Here is a 23,863-nt window from a genome sequence, read left to right on the forward strand (position 1 = left end):
TATTATTTATAAAAAACGACGTGAAAGTGTAAGTATACATACACAGATAATTACCCAAATATACATAAATATTCAAATATTTTTATATACATATCTACATTATTAAGGACATAAAACAATACGTGCATATACATACACAAATAAGTTTGTACACGTATGCACACACACATGTATGCTTAAATAGAATAATAGATCGATTATATTTTTACATAATTATAATAATATGTAGCATGACTGTTAAGAATTTTTATACAGTTTTAAATAAAGCTAGTTTTTTTTTTATTCCAAAAAACGAGTTCGCTTTATTTATTACTGTAGTCATAATATATAGTATCTTAATACACACATATATATATAGAAAACAAAATAATAAATATAATATGCGTGCTTATTGAATATCCAATTTGCATAACTTTGTAAAATATATATTTATGATATAGACAATTAGCTTAAAATAGAAAAAAAAATATATAAATAAAAACATTATTTCATATATATATAATGGCTTTCTCAAATAAATGCGTTGACATATATGTGTGCAAAATTATATAGATAACTAAACAGTGAAGTTTATATGGTTCCAAAAATTGTATACAAAATATTTAATATAAAATATATATACAGTTATATAAAATTTCCTATATTAATCCAATTCGAAAATTAAAAAAAAATAAAGACAAACTGTTAATGATAAAGATTTTACCACTTTGAAAAATTATTATTATTAAAAGAATATACGATAAGTGTATGTATTGTTATGTGTTTATATATACCCAATTTATTTAATACATGTAGGAAAAAAATACAAATGTTGTTTAAAAAAAGGAAAAATTTAAACCATAAATATTTTATTATTCAATTTTGTTTTCATTTATGTGGTATATAATCATTTTAAATAACAAAATTAAATGATATTCAATGAATAAAAATGTTAAAATTCATGCCACATAAAAAAAAATTAAATAAAAAAATGCATGAATATTAAAATATTTAAAAATATAAATGAAATAAATAATGTCCTATTTATAGTTAACATATATGTACACCTTCAAAAATGGTCTACAACTTGAATGAATAAATGAAAAAAAAAGGAAAAAAACATTATAAATAATATAATTAAAATGTACTATTATATTTATAAGCTCTTTAAATAAACATAAAATAGAGGAATAAATGTGTAAGAAAAAACTTACTATAGCGGACATCCCGTTTTTACGGTGATCGAGGTGTTATAGGGCCTAGTTAAAAAAAAATAAAAGACAAATTAAAAGTAAAAAGTGAATAAAAAAAAATTATAAAATTTTTTTATTTTATACCATTCCTGAAAGATGCTTGTTTAAGTCTCGAAGAATTTATAATGTCTTCTTGGTTATCCTCTAATTTTTCGTCTTTGTTAATTTTTATGTCAAAAGAAATATTATCCAAGTTTTTCTCATTTTCATCATTTCCAATCTAAACAAGTTAAATACATATATTCATGTGCATATATGTATTGTCTCAATTTAACTTATAAAAATATATAATTTGGAAATCTATATATAACTTGCCTTATTTAAAGAGTCCAACAAATTTTCTATTTCCTCCTTTTCTGTATCATCAATGTTTTCGATCTATAAAACATATTGTAAATTATTATATAAATGTATATGTGTAAATTTTTTCTTTATAATCAAAAAAATAAAAAGTATATTTTATTGCCATTTTAATTTTCATAAACCTGTTTATTATCTCCTAAAATTTTTTAGAAAGCATTTAAAAAAATATGTGTTTAAAGGCGATAAAAATAAATGAATAGATATAAGGAAAAAAATACATAATAAAAAGCAGAAGGCAACAAAATATTTATCTTACAAAACATTTTATAGTGTATTACCTTCTTCGGGAACATAAACTGAAGAATTATTAGTTGACCATAAGGATGAAGATCTTCGTCGAATTCTTTCCTTTTCTTCTAATTCTTCTGTTGTAACAAAAATATATGAATATGTGTATTTTTTCAAAAAAAATTATAAAAGTATATTTTCGTGAATTCTTTGTCTTCCACCTTCTAGTATATTGACCTACAAAAAAAGAGTAAACAATTATGTAGGTTCGAAAATTGGTATCAGCAATTATACATAAACATATACATAATATGTGCATATTTTTCTTTACTTGTCTCCTAATCTCTTGTTTAAGTTCTGATAATAAAAACACCATATCATTCTTACTGATATTTAGTTTTTTTGAAGGAACAATTTTTAAATTAATTCGGGCAATCGGTTCTGAAATTGGCTCGACGTCATCCTCCCCTTTCGGTGAAACAGCATCTGCTATATCTGACACAGTTGACAGAATATCCGAAAAAGGCAACAGCGCCGTTTTCTCACAACATGCTTTATAAAAAAATATGTTCAAAAAAAAACAAAAGAAAAAAAATAATTTGTTCATTTTTTAAAATAATTGATGCGATACTAAATATTACGTATATTACGTGAAATTAAGAATAATTAAAAATTCCAAACAAAATAAAAAAAATACACTAATAGAACATTTGTACAAAGAAACAAACAAAATAATAATAAATATTATAGAGACATATATATACCTTTATTTTATTATTATATATTTTTACAGTATAAAACAATGAAATAAATAAAATGCAGAAAAAGGAGGTGTACATACACTTAACTATGCCATATTATATATATATTTATTTCTCCTAAGTTTGATAAAATGGAAATAATATAAAATTTTATAAATATTACCACAAAAAAGAAAATAAAATAATTGACATAATATATATCTATATTTTCCTAACTGCATAACATATTTTTTTGAAAAAAATAAATCCAAATAAGACACATAATATTCAACCAGTTTCAAATTTTTAATAAATTGGCTTAACTTTCCATGATTTACACATAAAGAAAAAATCACTTTATATTAAAATAAGGAAATGGAAAACCATGCGGAAAATGGCGTTGTAAAAAACGATAGTTATTCATATAGAAAATTTTATATTTACATATAGTTCAAAATACAAAATTATTGAAAATATCGAAAAATAAAAATAGAAAAAGTAAAAGAATACATAAATAATTTAAAGTAAATATAAAATCAAAAAAATAGATAAAAAAAAAAAAAATCAAAGTTATAGATCATCACCACAATATTAGTATTGTTATTATTTAAATTGACTCCCTTCTTTTTTAATATTCCTTCATTTGGAGTCTTTAAATTCAAACCTAACTCATAGATTCATATTTATACTTTAAAGATTTTATCAAAGCTTGTTTAGACATTTCAGGAGTGACTTTATGCATTTTGAAGACTCGGTCAGCAGGCGTGCATGTGCCATCCTCAAAGTTAACTTGACTATGCATCATAGTTAAATTAATGTCTCCTATTTGTGTATGAAATGGAGTAGTATAATAATAATAATCGATTGTCGTGTTGGGAGTAAGCTCTTTTATATCACAAGGAATAGGAGTTTTAGTTGTTTTATAATAATCATATAACCTAGAAATTTAAAAATGAAAATAAAATTATTAGCATATTTACAAATATATACTATCGTATCATATTTTATGTATTCATACAAAATTAAGATATATAAATGTTTTATTCATATATAAAAAATATATGAATATGTAATAATAAAGTCTGTTAAGTAACCAACCATGAGCTTGTTTTTGTTGTCATCATTCTCATCCCATTATCTGCAATCCCATGCCTGTTAAAAAATGGTAAAAAAATAAATGTGTCTAAAGAATTAAAAAAAACAAGTATTGTATTTACGCGTATAAGGGAAAACAGAGAAACGATATATGTATATACAATTGGCTAATAATTTTGTTTTATTTTTTTTTATTAATTTTTGGGTATCTTTTACGCATTACTTTAAAAATTTCTCCATTTGTTGAACAGAATATTCATCACGGGCATTTTGTATGAACCTTTTGTAGCTAATTTCCTTGTCTTCATTTATATCAAAACTTCCATGGCTTGTTTCTGGTGTTTGCATTTTTGTTTGTGTAAGAAGGGCATCTTCAGTATCATTTGGATTTTTTGTGACGCTTATATTACTTGAAATATGGGATAGGCTTTTGAAATTAAACTTTATCGATCCGTTTGATGATAATTCACGAGATAGCATATCTTGATCCTCCATTAAACCGTCTTTAGGATTTATTATGGAATAGGAACATAAAAAGGAAAATACAAAAAAATATGTATATATATGTAGCATCATTGAGGATAAGTATGAGATATTATATTCTTCGCTCGTATGTTTGTTTTTATTCGTCCTTACCGCTATGTTTAGAACTTGTAGAATCCATTATTAATAGCAAAAAATGGACGATGAAATGAATTAATATTTTAATGGTTGAAATGTGAATAAAATAAGCCAAATAAGCATGCGAAATTATTTATAAAAATTAAAGGATAAAGAAAATTGGGAAAAATGTGTAAAAAATAAAATATAAAAAAATATCCAAATTGTTGAAGAATAAAACTTATGATAAAAAAATTATTTAAATAAAAAATAGACAAAAATAAGATATTTTGAACCACTCAAAGACAGGATGAAGAACAAAAAATGAAATTAATTGGTTAGAACAAAAATATGTGGAAAAACTTTTTTACATTTCAAACTTATACATATACTATGGGGCGATGGTTTTAAGCTTTTTAAGAATAAAGGATAACAAATGGATTTTCTCAAAAAATATGAAACATATTATATTAAAAAAAAATAAACAAATTTTTCTAAAGTGCTTAATTTGATTTTTTTGTTTTGTTATTTCATTTACCCTTAATATGTTTTTAAAATTCATCCTTTCCAGAAATATTAAATAAAAATCAACAAAGGAAAATATAAAATAATAAATAGGATTTTTTTTTCGATTTTTATAATATTTATCACGTTCGAAAATTTTATCATTTTTAGCTATTTATTACTGCTAATAAAAATGGTGTGTAAGTTATAAAAAAAAATTGTCTTTTTTTTTTTTTCAAAAAAGCTATTTACTGTTTTAATCAACCAAATAAAGCATAATGTCGTTTTATTTTATTGCTTGTTAATGTGAAATAAAAAAAATATATATAATTATAACAACAATCTAACTATGTTGTAGATACTAATAATGATATTATTAACACGCAAAATGCATTTATGTGTGCAATAATTTCCGTAATGTGTTTCCAAAAGTAAAGAAACAATTGGTTTATGATTAAAAATCGTAATTTAATTTGAAAATGATTGGAATAACTGATTATATATAAGTATATAAATACATATTTACATGCCAAATAAATGGCCAAAATAATAATAAATTTATCCATTTATATAACAATTTCCTCTTTTTTTGTAGTATATCGTATAATGAAATTTAATTTTTTTTTCATACGCATTTAGTAAAAGCTATATAGGATCCATATAAAAGGAATATGCTACTAATGCGTCTATTTATTATACATATATATAAATATTTCGACAAATATATCTTTTTGGTTCTCGTCACAAATACTGTTATTAAAAGCTTATATAGAAAAAACAACATTATAATCCTAGATAAATAGAGAGAGATATAAATTATTTTTTATTTCCTCATCCGTTTTACTTTTCAAAACCGGTAATTTTTATACACACGGGAAATATTACTGAAATAATATCAAAGTTAAAACAAATAATTATAAAAACCTAAGATTAAATAACTCCAAGGATGCACACATAAAGTAAATAATATAAAGAGTAGTTATTTACGATTGAGAGTTATCACTGACGATATAGGCTGTAGATATTTAAAAAAAAAAAAAAAAAGCATTCTTTTTGTTTTTATAAACTTGTTCGGTATGGTATATGGATATTTTTTTAGGAATTTCAAAAATATATTTAAAAACAAAAGATAAAATTGTAAAAATCATGAAAAAAACCATAATCGCTCAAACAATTCTCGATCTCTTAAAATATATTTAATTTGTTAAAAGATTAGTTGATTTTTCATTTTGAAAATAAAACTTATTCTTAAACTCTATAAAAAATTCACTTTCAACTTTCACGATGAGTTTGAAATAAGAAGGGTTAATTTATAAGTATATTTTTTTCAACATATCGAAATGGTAAAATATAAAATTTTGTGTGAAAGAAAAAAAAATGACCAAGATATATGAGCATATATTTATTTCACACAATGAAAGTTTTTAAAATCATAAAAATCGAAAATAAAATTTTTGATATTTTAAGGAAAAACAAAAATAATAATAAAATATTTGGTTAGTTTTATTTATTATTTTTTGTTACTCTGTAATAACATACAAATCTATATAGATGAAGCATGCGTAAGAAAATATAATCCCATTAAGTTGAATAACCACCAAAAGGGTTTTATATACTATCTTATAAATTCATTTTAATTTTTTTTTTAATTTTTGGGGATGGTTATATTGTAATATCATGAAATGAATGATGCATCAAGTTTCCAAAAATTCCATAATAAATTTTCAAACAATGAATTGAAGCAATCCCAAATTAACCAAAGACTTAAAAATATAAATTTAACAAAGCGTTTAATATCATATGAACGCTACATAAAAGCTATACCAAAAAATAAGAGAAACCCAAATCTAAAAAATGATTGGCATCCGGAAACACCTCGAATTAATAAACAATTAAGTGTATCACAATGGAATAAAGAAATAAAAAAATGGAGAAAACAAATACACGCATGGGGAAACATGCCTGAATATGTTTATAAACATATATGTAACTTATCAATTGTAGATAGAAATAAATATTTATCAGAATTAAAATTACTAGAACTAAGTCAGGTGGAAATTAATAATTTAAAAAAAAAAAATGAGCAATGTTCAGAAATTATAGTGAACAATATTTTATTAATTCCTGAACAAAATAACAATACACATATTTGTCCAAAGAGTAAAATAATAGAAAAGCCGTTTTTTTTTCTCCCTCAAAATTTTAGTGGAACTATATTAAATGACCAGTTAATAATTATTAAGCAAAATTATTTAGAAAAGTGTCTATATTCATTACAACAAAAATATACCCCAAAATACGCACATTTATTTGACGCATATAATAGTTTATATCTTATGGAAAGGGATCCCAATTTAAATTGTAAAAAGGAGACAAAGGAGCAACAAACTATCATCGTAAAGCTAAATAAAAAATGCAATGACAGTTATGAAAATGGTGGCAATGAAAATGGCGAAATTAAAACTAGTCAAGATATTCTAAAAGAATATATGAATAAGCAAGAAATGCAAGCATTGAAATATTTACATTCTACAAATACAAAAAAAAGTAGTAACTATAGAAAGGGGAAAAGACATTTTTAGTCTCTAAATATATATATCCAGTCTGGAAGAGTTACCACTTTTTGTTTTTTTGTGTGTGTGCATTATAAATTTATGTACACCCTTAATCATGCATAATCATAGGCATAATATTGGGTGTACATATGTTTTTTTTTGTGCTTTTGTAAATAAGCATACCATAAATGGGCACAAAAATTAATTTTATTAATTCTACATAAATGTAATAACGATTATTCGTATTACTGCATAGTTTATTATACATTATTATTTTTTTTTTTTTGTACATTTTTATGATAAATATGTTCATTTCTTAGTGATGGTTGGCCTTATTTTGTAGATCATGATTTCATATAAAATGCTTATAAATTAAAAGAAAAAAAAAGTGAAAAAAATATGTAATAATTTTTTGAGTAAAACAGCCTAATAAATACTATTTCGATTAACAAGAAATGATACTCATGTGTAAATATACAGTTTTTACTGTTTGAATTTTTTTGTTATATCTTGTATATTTTATATTAAAATTATTTGTAGAATTTTATTTATTTACCTTCTATATAATAAAGTGGTAGTTATTCACATTTGATCAAATATGTATAATTAGCCACCTACTAAAAAAAATATTTTTTTACTCGTGCATATATATATATAGTAATATATTTGTTAAAAATTGAATAATTTAATTGATAAAATAAAATCAAGAAAATATTCTTTTAATAATTATTGTATTTTCACATATCATGTAAAAACATTTTTACCTAATTAAAGAATTAAAAAAAAAAAAGTAAGAGGTATATTATTTTTATTTTGTATATATTATTTTTAATGCTATAAATAAGAGAACAGTGGGGTTTTGATTATTATTACTTTGAATTCCAAAATAAAAAGTTATAACACATGTAATATATGTATATATTGGATATACGCATGCTTGTTCATGTGTGTGTGAATTAAGATCTTGATTAATGATACAATTGACAAATGCTTTATGTGGCCTTTGGAGGCAATCTATTGTTAGGTGTGCAGATAACAGCGGTGTTATAAAGGCATGCATAATTGGAATTGGGAAAAATAAATGGGGTACTGGAAAAATAGGAGATCGAATTAGAGTATCAATACGTGATAAAACTTCTGAATGCGGTATTTCAGAAAAAACGCCCAAAGGAATTATTGTTAGAAGAAAAAAAGAAACGAAAAGAAAAGATGGTAGTTATATAAAATTTGATGATAATGCTTTTGTTATGATATCAAAAAATAAATTAAAAGCCACAAAAATAAAAGGACCAGTTGCTATGGAAACGAGGCATAATTGCAGAAATTTGGCGAGATACATTTTTTAAAGTATACTCAAAATTTTTTGTTTCGAAAAAAATTAATGTGCTACATCCTTACATATAAGAGTATTTAGGCGTGTGCATATATATTTACCACTATTTTGTAAAATAGTTTATTTTATTATTTTTTTTTTCTTATGCACATATATATATATCTAATTTCGACGATTACAAACAATATCGTTTAATATTGTTTTGTCGTTATTTCATTTTTTGTGTTACATTTTAGTAAGCATAAACTGGATATATAGTACATATTTGGATGTCATTTTTATTGCATTTTTTTAGCAACATAAATTTAAAGCATTGCAAAAATATTAAAAAATTATATATAATTCGAAGTAAATACTTTTATTTAGCTTTCTTTGTTCATTTTAGTTATATAGTAATTCTATCAGCGTATTATCTTTAGGTTAAGTTTATATTCTCGATTTTGTTTTTAAAAAAAAATATAATTACGAAAATAAGTAAATATATATATATACACACATATATGCATATACACCTACACTAATTGGTGTAAGACGTACATAGGTTGCTTGCGTCTGATAAGGAAATATAAATGCCAATAATTAAACCTAAACAATTATGATAAAAAAATAGAGAAATATATGTTTTATTTGTATACAAATATTATATAAATTATCTAATACCTTTATAAGAAAAACTCATAATATTCGTTTTTAGTTAAAAAAAAATTACCATATAATGCCAAAGTTTCAGAGAAAACTAAGATTAAAATCATTCCAATAAATAATCGGTTTTGTTGTGCATTTGCTCTTACACCAGCATCACCAACAATACCAATAGCCAAACCAGCAGCCTATATTTGAAATATAAAAATGGACGAATAAGTATGTATATGGATGTATATATATATATATGGCATATGAAATAAATAAGCTTCTTGATTTTGTTTCATTTTTCGTCATTTATGTACCAATGAGCTTAATCCGACTATTAAACCAGATGCTAAATGTGTGTATCCTAAAAAACTTGAATAGCTAGCAGCAGGTGACACTATAAAGGGAAATGAAAATATGCATATTGTGAAAGGAAAGTATAGAGAGTATGAAATAAAAATATAAGTTTTAATTTATTTTCATCGTTGTTTAATGTTAACATAAAATACAGTAATTATATAAAATATATTTAAGTCGAATGAAAAACTTATATAATAAGATATTTATCAATATGCTTAATCATTTCATTTTTCATATATATTAAACTAACTTTTTCCTGAGATAATAATAGACATAATAATTCCATAAATACCAAGAACTCCGGCCATAACAACTGGCAAAATTGATTTCATGATTAAATCTGGCCTCATTACACCGACACTACAAACTCCTACTCCACTTTTAGCAGTACCAAATGCTGCTCCCAAATCTGTGATTAGAAAAAGAAGAAAGAATAAGCAACGACAATAAATAACATACGATATATACAGAAGCATAATATACACATACATATGCGGATATTAAGAATGCACACTTATACTGGAATAATAACAATACACAAATAAATTATCATAAAGATTTTTGCATATACATATACAAATAGCATACTAATGATTTATGAATGATATATACATAAGTAAATATAACAATATAAGTATTGATATATGAAATGAAACTTAAATATATATGCACATGCAAAGTAATTGGGAAAATATATTACTTGAAAAAATAGAGGATGCTGCAATCCCCATAAACCCAAAAAAGGCTGAATTTGGATCACATGTTCGCATTTTGAAAACAAAAAAATCAAATTAAATAAGATTATTTTTATATATTGTGCGTGGTATTATTTTAAAATTTATAATAACTATTATAACTATTTTCCTAAAAATATATATTGCAAAATATGAGAACTTTCTGATAATATTTATAATATATATAGCATAGATTTTACATAAAAAAAATATATATATTAAAAAATATGCTTGCGTATATAAGTGCGGAAATATGAAAATATGGAAATATGAAAAATATAAATATAAAAAATGAAAATATTAAATATAATTCAGTAAGATAAAAATATTATATATGCATATATATTTAAATTATGATATCATTAGTATGTTATATAGCAAAGATTGGGGGAAAAAAAATTCGTTCGCATGCATTAATTTTTTATATATATTTTTTATTTTTTTATTTTTTATTATTATCAGATGAATATAAAAAAAAAAAAAGTAAATTTTTTTCATTTAATAGTTATTATGGATATGTAAAATCTTTGCATTGGGAAAGGGAAAATGAAATATACATGGGAAAACTATTCAAGCATTTTTTGTTTTAATTTTTATTTTGAATCTTATTTAAAAGCGATTTATAAATAAAAATTTTATGTTATGAACGATGGGCAACACAAAAAGTCAAGGGCATAGGGGAAAAGATAATAAACAGATAATCATATGTTTTGACAATAATTATATTACATGTATGTAGTATATATTATATTGGCGGTAGAGGTATAAGGACATATTGCTTATAATTTACAGTAATAGCATTTCATATACTTTTGAATTACTTATATTGTGAACTTGTAGCATATTACATATGCTATATTATGATATATCATTTATGCATTGGCATGTTTGGAAAATAAAGAGTGAAAGGGGTGTGTATTTAAATAAAGTCAAACTGTTTACAATGCTTTACCATGTACACACATAAATACATATTATCTATATTTTAGTATAATGTACATTTGTGTGAGGCATAATATTTAATGGAAAAAAAAAACTTTAATTATTTTTTTTTTCTTTTTCGCTAGCTGGCTATAGGCTAAGTCAAAAAAATTATTATTTTAGTGCGCATATATACAGCTCTCAATTTCTTTGTTCTTACGAGTATTTATTTCCAATTTATTTATTACTTATTTTTTACTATTATTAAATTCGTATTACTAAAAATATTCTTATGTAAAATAATTTATTAATTTACGCTAATATGACAGTGATAAAGCAAAAGCTATATTATCATAAAATAAGGAATACTCAACAAGCTGTATATAAATATGCAATATATTTTTTATTTTGTTAATAAAAAAAAAAATAAAGCTATTTCGTATACAAAATAGACAATATCCAATTAAAAAAAAATATATAACTATCGCTAGTTCCAATTACAATTATGTACCCAATTGAAAGTAATAATGGGAAATAGTAATTTTACAGTGTCAAACAAATTTACTATAATTCCCAATACATTATATAAATTACACAAATAATTATAAAAGAACAATATGTGGCTCTTATAAATACAAACTTTATGTTTATATTTTTTTCATAAACATTACTCACCATTCCCCTTTACCATATCATCATTTAATTTGTATGCTTGTGCATAGTGTGGTATGTAAGTATTTCCCTATCAACATTTCTTAACCGTTTATTTTATTTATGGAAAATAAATTTCTCCTTTTATTTTAAAAATTTATATACCTGTAAAACGTGGGTTTTATTGGATATATAAGGTTGTAGGAGAGAAATGGAAGAAAAAATATTTTATAGCAAGTCTTGTAAAACAAGAAAAATTGCAAAGAAATAATTACAAAGTGATATATCAATATCTCTAAAAAATTATACTTCATTTTTTCGAAATGTGTGCATTTTTTTCTGAATTGGCATATTTTATGGAAAAATACGCAATTAATATTTCTCGTTTGCTAATTCTTAAATTCATAACAAGTGTTGAAAAAAAATAAAAACGTGAACTATATGTATTTATATAATTATTTTATTGTTTCATGCAAAATTACGCCCCACATGTTATATCCCTTTAAGGCATTCGCCTATTGCAGTGTATTTACATTTTTAGTATTGCACAGGAATAGCAAAAAAATTTAGCCATACATATATATATATATATATTTATATATTTTATGGACTTTTTCATTATTACAAAAAATTCCCAATTATTTATCTTACTAATACTACGAAATGTACATAAAAATTGGTTTGTATAAAAAATGAACGAAAAAAGTGTACGATATAAGGCTATTGGCGTTAATATATGTATATATAATTACGAATTTATATGAACATGTGTTTATATGGATATATTATATATACAAAAAAAGGAGGATATATTAACGAGATAAGAATTATATAAAAATGAGAAAAGAATGCCTATAAATGAAAAAAAAAATAAGTTTGTAATGTATGTGCGGAATAAGCATAGTAAAATAGGATGGCATAATAGTTTTGTGAAAGCAAAAGGAAGTGAAAGGGTTTACAACTTACAATACCCAATATACTATATTTATAATAACATTAAAAACAAAAATACCCTGAGAAAATTTGTAGAATGTAAGGTCAATCAAAATGAAAATATCATAAATAGTAGTATTATAGAAGAAGGGTTATTGCGTTTTAATAAATTTGTGTTAAATGGAAAGAGAGCCCATTCGATTAATATAGCTACACAAAATGATTACACTTTTTGTGAAAAAAAAAAAAAAAAAATAGAAAATGAAAATAAATGTGGTGAAGAAAATGAAAAGAGGGGTTTGGATATACCCCTAAATTGTAGCATACAATTAATACCAAATGTAAATAAAAATTCATATACATCGTTTATTCATTCTGATAAAGTAAAAAATGAGACGTATCAAAATTATGTACTAATGAATGAGAAAATTAATATGAATAAAATAAATTCTGTTGGAAAAATGATGTCACAAAGTTTAATAGAAAATTCTAATATGAACAAAAAATGGTACGAAATAGAAGATGATGAAAAAAGAAAAAAAAAGTCTAACATTGATTTAGTGAAATTAAAAATACAGAATTATTTAGATTTATCAAAATCAAAATTAACTTTATGGGTAACAATAAATAGCACATTTGGATATTTCATGCTAGGTGGAAATAATATATCTGAACTTTTGTCATTGTCATGTGGAATATTTTTATGTAGTAGCAGTGCTAATACATTTAATCAAATTATAGAAAAAGATATTGACAAATTAATGAATAGAACAAATAAAAGACCATTAGCATGCATTAATAAAAATATATCATTAGCGCATGCAAAGATATTTGGATGTTCAACTGCTGCAATTGGGTGTTCATTATTATATTATTTTAATAATCCTTTGACATCATTTTTAGGCTTATTTAATATTTTATTATATACATGTTTATATACACCATTAAAGCGAAAAACACCATATAATACACATGTTGGATCTATAGTTGGGTCGATACCTATGCTAATGGGATGTGCAGCAATAGAACAAAATCTATTTATACCTGAAGCTTGGATTTTATTTTCAATTCAACTTTTATGGCAATTTCCACATTTTTATTCATTAGCATATTTATATAAAGAAGATTATTTAAAAGGGAAATATAAAATGTTCCCTCTTAAGGATAATCAAAATGGATTATATACAGCACGATTATGTAGACCTTATTTAATTTTATTGTCTTGTCTTCCCTTTTTATTTTTTTTTTGTGGATATACATCTTATATGTATATTTTATCATCCTTAATACCAAATATATTTATTTATTACAAATTTCAACAAATTTTTCAAAAACCCTCTAAAAAGGGATTTCGATCATTTTTTAAGCATTCGTTATGGCATATTATTTTATTATTAGCTTTATCTTCATATCACACTCAAATACCTGACAAAAAAACTAGTGTAGATACAAAAAGGGATATATTAACCAATGAAAAACAAATCGATAAAATTCCCCAAGATAACATTAACCATTCAGAACATCCAATCACCAAGTTTAAGAAAAGACTTTTAAAATTTTGTGTAGTCTTTTCATAGTATGCGAATACAAACAGAAAAATGAACTCATAAAACCATATTAATTAAAACTTTATATTTTAGCGTAGTATGTGTTTTGCTTATAATTATCACGGTTTATATCATTTAAGCATTCTTTCCGTTTGAATAATAATAATACCATCACTATTGACTCTATTTTTTCGTTTTGCATTTCTTTTTGTATAATATTTTTTACTTTGTAAATAAGTATATACCATGTTTTTGTATTTTATTTTTTTTGTTTATTTTATTTATTTATTTATTTATTTATTTATTTATTTTTTATTTTTTCTATATTAATATAATTTGTTTTTCATAAAAATTGTTTACCATTGAAAGCAAAATGCCACATGGATGGTAAATATCAATAAAGTATAAATATATACAATATCATACATATTATACCCTGTATAATTTTAGTATGAAGAAATGGAAAATATATAATAATAATTTATCGCATTTGCAAATGCTGCGAGCATTTTTTATAACATTCGGACAATGAAAAATGGGGTCGCATATATTTACTTGTTTATTTATTTACTCATTTTAATTCTCTATATATTTTCTTTGTTTAAACTTTATGAGAGTTCCCATCAAAGGGCTTAAAATATATTGTTAAGTAATAAAAAAGAGATATTTAAATTAGAATAAAAGAAAATAAACATATATATAAATCATGGACTTTTGTAATTGATAAAAAAAATAATATATATATGAAATTGTAAATTTGTGAAATTTCCGAAAATAACAGAGGTGTAAAAGCAATATATATTATTTATTTGTTTATTTTTTCTTTCCTCCAGAAACTTTTGTCTTTGCTGTACCTCGGACCTAAAAGCAGAAAAATAAAAGAAAAATGTTAATAATGCATGTTATATATATAGATAGATATATATATAAATATATAGATATAGCCAAATAAGTTGGGGATACCTTTTTTCTTCTGTTTTTCAATTCCTTGGCTGCTCTTCTTCCTGGCTTGTTTTCCTTTGTTATTAAGCCTTCTCGTATTTGCCTGTATTTCTTTTCAAACTTTTTAACAGCGTCAACACTATTGTAAATTAATCCGAACCCTTTAGTTCTTCCGCCTCCAAATAAAGCTTTAAATCCGAATAATACAATTGTATTTACATTGTTTAATTTGTACATTTTTGCCAATCGTTCTTTAACATCTTTTTTTGATATTGTCCCTTTATTTGGATGTAAAATTTCTAATGCGAATTGTTTTCTTCTTAACAAGGGATTGCTCATATATTTTTTTACTCGAACTGTAAATTGGTCTGCCATTTTTATATAAATATTTCTTTTATTAAAAAGTTAAGTTTTTTTCTTCTTTTTAAGTAATGGAATGTAAATATATTTACATAATTTTATAATAATTCACAGTATGGAACTATATATTTTTTTGTTTCGTTATTTTGGTAATTTCTCTTATTTTTTATTATTTTTAACTATTTTATTTTTTTTTAATTTAATACATATATTAAATAAATATTATAAACCGAAAAATATAAATGCATATATAATATATTATTATATATAAATTATTTACGCCGGTAAAATATATTAGATAAAATTTTATATTTGTAATACCACTTGCCTTTTGCTTAAATACCTGTAAATTTGTATAATATATTTGGGGACATAAAAAAAATAACAAATTATGACAAACTAAAATGGATTTAACAATAAAATAAGCTAACTTTAATTAACGTTTTCTTTCACCCCGTTTTTTTTTCCACGTTATAATATTAAACATATTTATTAAGAATATAAGCATAATAATTTATTTAAAATACTTTATTCCCATTTGAGAATATATATATGCATATATAGTTATAGAATTATATAATATCATAAAATTGCTACGTTCATTTGAATAGATTATTTTATTATTAAATATGCACTTATTTTTTTTCCGAATTTTTTAAACTTAAAATTTGAGAAATATGAAATATCTTTACAATTGTATAAATAAATGAATTTTTTTTTTCTTTTTCTTTCATATCTTTGGTTTCTTTTTCATAATTTATCAATTAACTTCATAAATATGTTTTAGGGGTTGTTTTTTCAAAATTAATTATAAGGATTAAAATTGCATACAAGAATGTTGTATATATAAGGTGAGCAAGGTGTATATAGAAAGGGAGGGGGATGATTTAAAAAAAAATATATATAAAATGCAAAAAACGTAAAAAATGTAAAAAGCATATTAAATAAATAAAGTGATAAAAAGATATATTTTTGTTTTGTAAAATTATGAAAATATAAAATATAATTGTATATTATTTGAACTATTAAAAAAAAACGTGTATTTGTTGATTTATTCATTTTTCCATTTTTATACTAATTTCATAAGTAACTAAGAATAAAACAATTTTGTGTATAATATAATTTTTGCAAAAAAATATTTAATTTGTAAACATTTTTAGACTAAATATTAAAAAAAAGTGAACTCTTAAAGGTGTTTATGTTTTACTTTGGGAAGTGTTGCCTTTCAAATGCATAAACGTGTAATGTTTTGATTGGGATGTGATAAAATATGGTATTTCTATTTTTTATAAAAATCTGTATTATATTTATATATGCAACTTAAAAAAAAAATACAATTATTTGAATAGGAAATGATAGTATATAATGTTTTAAAAAGAAAGACATTTTTATAGTGAGTTTTAAGTAAAATAAAATAATATCTTTAAAATTGTGTTTATATAATTTATAAAAAAAGATGTTATATATATATAAGTGATGAAAACTAAAAGGGGAAATCATGATAAAATAAAAATTTCACATGTTACAAATAAATTATGAATATATAACAAAAAAACAAACAAAAAAAAGAAAAATACATTTTATTTCACCGTATATTAGCATACATATGTATATGCATAAATAGGATAAAAATAGCATGCTACGAAACGGCAAATATTGTTGGGTAAAAAATGTGCCTTAATTTATTAAAAATTTTAAGAAAAAATAAGGAGAAAAAAAAAATGTATATCATGCAAAGAGGAAAGCAATTAAAAATATATATGCAAAAAAAATTATAAACATTTAAAAAAACACGTTGGCATGCTTTGAATATCCATGCATACAATATGTACACGATATAGCCCACTGATTGCTGCGAATTTATAAACAATATATATTTAATTATAACGACAAAAAAAATGAAAAAGAATATAAATATAAATAGGTGGATGGAAAATAAACAACATGATGAAGTGCGTATAATGAATAATTTTGTATGTATCATAAAAATGGCTAGCTAATAAAGTTTTTTTTTACTAAAATGGTAATTTTATTGCGTAATATGCAAAAAATCATCCGTTAAATATAATAAAGATATAGAAAGTAAGAAATATTTTATTCTATCTGGATATAAGTCTTTCGGGGTAATATTAGAAAAATTTAAATTCAAATTTTGCAATTAATGGGAAATGATCAGATGATCTTATTGGGCTTGGTAATGCAGAACTAGATAAATGATATATTTGAGATTCTTGTATTAGTTGATTTTCATCTGGTATATTTACAGTCGAAATAATATTTAAATCTTCATCATTATAAAAAATATAATCTAAACATCCTATAAAATTAGAAGTATAATTTGTAAATGGGGGTTCAAATTTATCCAAATCAATTGTATTGTTAATAATAATATTATTTATAGATTCTTCTGTATTTATTGTTTGTGATAAAAAATTTGAAATAGCATATGCAGATTTAAGATTTAAATTATGTGACATAGGAAGATATTCTAATAATCCATGTTCATCTGAGTTTATATCGTGGTGAGTTGGAAAACATTTTTTTTTATATAATAATTGATATACTGCACTGTTTGGGGTACTATTAAAATCTCCACATATAATAATACTTGGAATAATTTCATATTTTTGTATAAAATTTATTTTTAAATATTCTATAACTTTTACTAATATTTGTGTTTGCCATATTTTGACATATGTTGCTTCTGGATTGGCAATGATGTGTGTGTTTGCTACTATTACCACTTTTTTCTTATTTTTTCTATTTTCAAAACGTGGATTATTATTTTTTTCCCATTTTTCAGAGTCATATATTTTGTTATTTTCCACATGTTCAAGTAATAATACCAATGCTATATTATCTTTTAATAATCCTTTTGACAATGCTGGATTTTTTTGAACTTCTTTTGGAAGTGAAATTACTGATCCTTCTTTTATTAGCTTACTAAATTCTAATGCATATATTTCAACAAATTTGAATTTTTTCTTGTTAAAAAATATTGCACACCCATCTATAGTATATTTACCCCCTTTATGTTTCCCAGAAGGGGATGTGAAAATTTCTTTTGTTTTTTGTTTATAAACACCTTGATATTCGTACTGACTCAGACACGGTTTGAAAAATTCGAGGAAATGCTCGTTTTGTATTTCCTGAGGAGGAAGGTGGGGGAAATGGAAGTGATAATGAAAATGGGAAAAAATGAACAAAAGTGGAAAAAATGGCAGAAACGACAGAGACGTTACAAACTTATCAATGCCAAGTTTTTACCTGCAAGCATATAATGTCTGGACGATAATTAAGAATTTCTTGAATAATTTTTGTCTTTCTATAAGACCATGAAAGCATATATGGATCACAATGAGCAAATGCTTCAGAAGTTCCATAAATTTCAGCTAATATGTTCCAAGTCATAACTGTAAACTGATTATCAGAAGTGTTTGACGAATTTAAAGTTTTAAAAGATGTTACATTATTGTTATTTTGCATTATTTGAATATTAGGTATGCAACATCCAGTTATTATTTTGTGATATATATTTGGATCATTTATACTATCCCATACTTTATCATCTAGTACATAAATTTTTTTATTTGTTCCTTTTTTTTTTTTTTTGTTCATAATTTGATCTTTCTTATTTTTATTGGTTAGTTCATTTTGTGTAGTTAAACCTAGTGTTTTATTTTCATCAGAATCTAATATTTTTTCTTCAATACCTTCCTTTTCACTAAACTTTGGTTCTATAATTTCATCTGAATTTATATTTCTTAGTTTGTTTTTTTTTGATTCATTTATACACATCAAAGGAATAGAAAAACGAGTTGAAGAATATGGTTCCGCTATAGTAGCTTCAATAGTATCAAGTGTACTACTAACTTGAAAATCATCAACATTTGAAATATTAGGATCAGTATTATTTGTTTCATATATCTTATTAATTTGTGTTATATTATTTTGAGAAATGCTAGTTTGATTTTCCTTATCTATATTGGTTTGTTCTTTTATAATGTTAAAATTATCTATAAAATTTGTTTTAAAATTGTTTAATTTTTTGTTATCATTATTTTGTATATTTTCAATTTCATTACTTTGATTGGTACATATTTGAGTTTTGGGATTTTGAACAAATTTTGTATCAAAATTTTCATGTATTTTATGTTTATCAATATTGAATTTTGTATATGATTTTTCTTGATCAGAATTTTCTAAATCGTTATCTTCACAACTATCTGAAGAATTACTTTTAGAACTAGATGTAATACCCCTTTTGTCAAGAATCATCGTTTCTAACATTATTTGATGCCCAACATCTTTTATACAAGGAATATAATTCCGTTCATTGTGAATAACTTTCCAAGTTTCTTTTCCAGATATATTTATTAAACCTGAATTAATAAGACCCTTATAATGAATTTCATCAAATTCTATATTTTCATCATAATTTTCCCAATTAAATGAAGAACATGACACCCCATATGTGTGTAAATTAAAATGAGATGGTATATTTATAGAACCATTACTTTTGTAATATTTATGTACATGTTCAAATCCTTTCATAAAACAATTATATGAGCAAAAACAACGAAATGTTAATGTACATTGTATATGCGCTATTTTTTGAGAATGAAAAAAACATACTGTTCTTGGTGGACCTCTACTCCATCTGTAAAATATATTAACTGTTTTTCCAATTGGATTATTTTCATTAATTTCATCATCATCATATAAATTTCCTAGCTCATCTTTTATAATAACTACTGGATGTAACTCACAATTTTCTACTGGAGTTATGGGTTCTTTATTTTTTGATGGGCCCCATATTAATTCACATCGAATTATTTCAGCAATATATTTTTTCTTTTTAGCAACGTCGAAAATGTTAGCTTTATTCGTTTTGTTGCAATCTCTTTCGCCATCTTTTTCGTTTTTTTCACTTTTTCCATCTTTTGAAGTTTCCCCATTTGAACTAAGCCCATATTGCCCCCCCAAATTTACCGCATTAACCTTTTTAATCTTAACTGTACATGTCTTTTTTTTGGAATGATCTTTTTTCTTATCAAATATAAATCCTGATTTTGTTTTTTCTGAATTATTTTCATTGATTTCTATGCCATGATTTGATTTTTCAAATGAAGAGGTAAACTCATTATTATTGATTATATCATTTTCTATAATAATACTTGATTTTGCTGAATTTAAAACATCTAAAAGTTTATTTTTTTCATCAAAAATATCATTTATATTATCATTTCTTTTTATATTATTAAAAACAAAATTAGTAGTTGTGTTTTTATTTAAAAATGAATTTCGATCATTGTTAAAATTTCCATTATAGTTAGGAAAAAATGATTTCCTTGAATTGTTTGAAATATTATTTATTCCATGAATAGAATAAGAATTATTATTTTGAGTATAATTTGATGATACAGAATATATATCATAATCATTATAATTTATATCATTTATAAAATCATCATTTGCTTGTTGATTTGAGTTTATTTCTTTTTCATTAAAATGGGAAAAATTTAAGTTGGTTTGATTCATATATATGTTTGTTGACATGTTATCAGTTATATTTCCATTAAACATCGAGATGTTAGAATTAATAAAATTATCCATATTTTTACAAGTAAATACATTATCACCATTAAATGGATTCACATATGTATAAGAGTTAGCTAAAGCACCAGATGCATGCATATTGTTTTCATCTAAATTCATTCCCATTGAAAAATGTTCAAAATTCTGACCAGAGTAATGTGAAGTATTAGCATTCGAAATATTGTTATTATTTGAAACTGGCTCTTTATATACATTATTTATATTATTATATACAAAAAATTCATTCATAATGTTCGCACTATTTTTACTATTACTATTGCTGCTATTGTTACTATTATTATCAGTAATGCAATTATATCGGTTTTTAATATTATTATTTATGTGCCCATTTGATAATGCATTATTTCCTAAACTTCTTATTTTTGTATTCATGAAAGGGAAATTATTATAAGAATCTGGTTCATTTAATAAATTTTCATCATTACTATTTTGCGATATATAGTTATTATTTAATCTTGATACATAATTTAAATCATTAAACATATTTGTATAATAGTTTTGATTATAATTATGATTATTGTTATCTGTTGTTAAAATGGTTGGAGTATTTTCAATAGTATCTATAATATTTATATTTGTGTGATTTGGAAAATTATTATAATTTATATTACTAATAAATGTTTCTTTTATTCCTTCATGTTTTAGCATATTATCATTCGCTAAATTTTTATTTATATTATTAGATGGATATATAGTTTGAAGTTTTATTTTGGCATTATTACATTCATTTGTATCAATAGTAGCGTTACATAATTTATATGTATTACTTTCAAATTCACTAAAATGTTTTTTAGAATTATTAATTTCCGTCATATAGGAGTTCTGATTATTATTTCCTGAATAATAATATGTCAAATTATGTTTATTTTGAATTAATTGAATATTTGTATTATCATTATTATTATTGTTGAAAATTATGTTTTTATTTTTTGTATTTATAGAAATATTAACAGATTTATTTCCTATGTTATTTTCATTTCTTATTATTTTATCATTTGCATTTAGAATAATGCTATTGTTTATATCGTTATTTATTGGGCTATAGGTATTTGTGTCATTTTCTTTTTTGATTTCTTTTATTTGATATATTTCATCTTGTTTAGTGAAACCTATTTCTTTTTTATTTTGATTTATTTCAATTTTTTTCATTTTTATTTTTTTGGGTGTTTTTCTAATATTGTTATTTTTTGAATTATTCATATTCTCAATACATTCCCCATTTATGCTAATATTTCTGTCATCCATAATACAAGTTTTTGAATTATCATCATTTGTATCTTTATCCATATTTTTTATTTTTTCCTTATTTATTTTTTTTTTTTCATTCTCCATTTGTTCATATCCTTCATCATATTTACCTTCATTGATATTATTTTTTTTGTTTTCTTGATTGCGTTGTGATTCTGTATCTTTTTTATTTTTATCACGAAAATTCAAGTTTTGTTTATCGTTTTCTTCTGCTTCTTTTTCATCATATTTTAAATTTACTTCGGAAATTTTATCTTTTCGATATTTAGAGTCGTTAATTAAGTGATCACCACTTTTTATATCGCTTTTAGATAAATCTTTGTTAATATCCCCATTATTGTTATTTTCTTTATTTTCTCTATTTTTGCTTTTCAAATTTTCCAAAGTAGCCATATGTTTTTCCATTTTGCAATTATCCGACAAATCAATCAAACTATGTTCATTAACATCTTGATTATTTTTTTGAAACTCAGAAGCATCTGTACTTACTAATTCTGTTGTCCCAATTCCTTGACGTGGCAAATTATATTTTTCATTTGTATTATAATTTTCTTCGATATCATTTGATATATTATTATTATTGTTATTCAATTGGTTTTCATTACCTTTATTTCTTTTATATAAAGAAGGGAAAAATTTTTTAGAGAAATTCTCCATTATATTTTTGAAAAAGAATAAAAAAAAAATAGTTAAATGGAAATGTTTAGGTCTAAACAAATACAATTTCTAAACATGTGTCTGTTTACATATTTATGTTTTCCACATAAATTTTCTATTATTTTAAAAATGAAAAATTATATTTTTATTTTTAAATTTCTTTATATTAAAAAAAATTGAAAAAAAAACAATATATCACAACAAAAGCACGAATAACGTAGCATAAAGTAAGTCCACCATTAGATTAGCATATCTTATTACACAATAAACTATTTTTGTTTATTGTAAAAGAAATCTCAATAGTCTATTTGTCGCCCTATTGCAAAATAAAAACAAATATGTAATGTATCCTCGATTTTGTATTTATCCCCATATTTCGTCTTTTTTTTTAGTGATGATGGGGTTAAACAACTATGCGTATAAGGATACACTGAATATAAGCTGCATACATATATAAAGTAAATTGCAAACACAAAATTTTCATATATATAACTACTTATTATTGATTGTAAAGTTAATTTGCAAAAGCTAATCGAATTATATATATGTATGCAAAAATAATTTTTGATAATATACAAATATATATAATACACAATTAAATTAAAAATATC

At 22.9% G+C, this 23,863-nt stretch overlaps 8 protein-coding genes across 8 annotated transcripts; 3 read left to right on the forward strand and 5 right to left on the reverse strand.

Annotated features, from left to right (window-relative positions):
- Positions 1-1,212: 1,212 nt before the first annotated feature.
- Positions 1,213-2,430, reverse strand: PBANKA_1233600 (secreted ookinete protein, putative; the record flags this gene model as incomplete). Its single annotated transcript, XM_034566414.1, has 7 exons — positions 1,213-1,238; positions 1,317-1,452; positions 1,548-1,610; positions 1,718-1,731; positions 1,874-1,960; positions 2,045-2,060; positions 2,155-2,430. The coding sequence occupies 7 exons, from the start codon at positions 2,428-2,430 to the stop codon at positions 1,213-1,215; spliced, it is 618 nt and encodes a 205-aa protein (XP_034423013.1).
- A 797-nt stretch (positions 2,431-3,227) lies between these two features.
- On the reverse strand, positions 3,228-4,322 carry PBANKA_1233700 (conserved protein, unknown function; the record flags this gene model as incomplete). Its single annotated transcript, XM_034566415.1, has 4 exons — positions 3,228-3,501; positions 3,662-3,715; positions 3,882-4,161; positions 4,295-4,322. The coding sequence occupies 4 exons, from the start codon at positions 4,320-4,322 to the stop codon at positions 3,228-3,230; spliced, it is 636 nt and encodes a 211-aa protein (XP_034423014.1).
- A 2,122-nt stretch (positions 4,323-6,444) lies between these two features.
- On the forward strand, positions 6,445-7,344 carry PBANKA_1233800 (histone RNA hairpin-binding protein, putative; the record flags this gene model as incomplete). The annotated part of the gene is made up of 1 exon (XM_034566416.1): positions 6,445-7,344. One exon carries the CDS (start codon positions 6,445-6,447, stop codon positions 7,342-7,344), a length of 900 nt encoding a protein of 299 aa, XP_034423015.1.
- A 944-nt stretch (positions 7,345-8,288) lies between these two features.
- PBANKA_1233900 (50S ribosomal protein L14, mitochondrial, putative) lies at positions 8,289-8,663 on the forward strand (the record flags this gene model as incomplete). Its single annotated transcript, XM_034566417.1, has 1 exon — positions 8,289-8,663. The coding sequence occupies one exon, from the start codon at positions 8,289-8,291 to the stop codon at positions 8,661-8,663; it is 375 nt and encodes a 124-aa protein (XP_034423016.1).
- A 504-nt stretch (positions 8,664-9,167) lies between these two features.
- Positions 9,168-10,410, reverse strand: PBANKA_1234000 (V-type proton ATPase 16 kDa proteolipid subunit, putative; the record flags this gene model as incomplete). The annotated part of the gene is made up of 5 exons (XM_034566418.1): positions 9,168-9,235; positions 9,360-9,480; positions 9,598-9,677; positions 9,891-10,049; positions 10,341-10,410. 5 exons carry the CDS (start codon positions 10,408-10,410, stop codon positions 9,168-9,170), a joined length of 498 nt encoding a protein of 165 aa, XP_034423017.1.
- A 2,384-nt stretch (positions 10,411-12,794) lies between these two features.
- PBANKA_1234100 (protoheme IX farnesyltransferase, putative) lies at positions 12,795-14,456 on the forward strand (the record flags this gene model as incomplete). The annotated part of the gene is made up of 1 exon (XM_034566420.1): positions 12,795-14,456. The coding sequence occupies one exon, from the start codon at positions 12,795-12,797 to the stop codon at positions 14,454-14,456; it is 1,662 nt and encodes a 553-aa protein (XP_034423018.1).
- A 783-nt stretch (positions 14,457-15,239) lies between these two features.
- Positions 15,240-15,743, reverse strand: PBANKA_1234200 (40S ribosomal protein S24, putative; the record flags this gene model as incomplete). Its single annotated transcript, XM_034566421.1, has 2 exons — positions 15,240-15,287; positions 15,390-15,743. 2 exons carry the CDS (start codon positions 15,741-15,743, stop codon positions 15,240-15,242), a joined length of 402 nt encoding a protein of 133 aa, XP_034423019.1.
- A 2,114-nt stretch (positions 15,744-17,857) lies between these two features.
- Positions 17,858-23,252, reverse strand: PBANKA_1234300 (CCR4 domain-containing protein 1, putative; the record flags this gene model as incomplete). Its single annotated transcript, XM_034566422.1, has 2 exons — positions 17,858-18,877; positions 18,996-23,252. The coding sequence occupies 2 exons, from the start codon at positions 23,250-23,252 to the stop codon at positions 17,858-17,860; spliced, it is 5,277 nt and encodes a 1,758-aa protein (XP_034423020.1).
- Between the last annotated feature and the right edge of the window lie 611 nt (positions 23,253-23,863).

The sequence above is a fragment of the Plasmodium berghei genome (genome assembly GCF_900002375.2).
Source record: "Plasmodium berghei ANKA genome assembly, chromosome: 12".
Classification (NCBI taxonomy): Eukaryota; Apicomplexa; class Aconoidasida; order Haemosporida; family Plasmodiidae; genus Plasmodium; species Plasmodium berghei.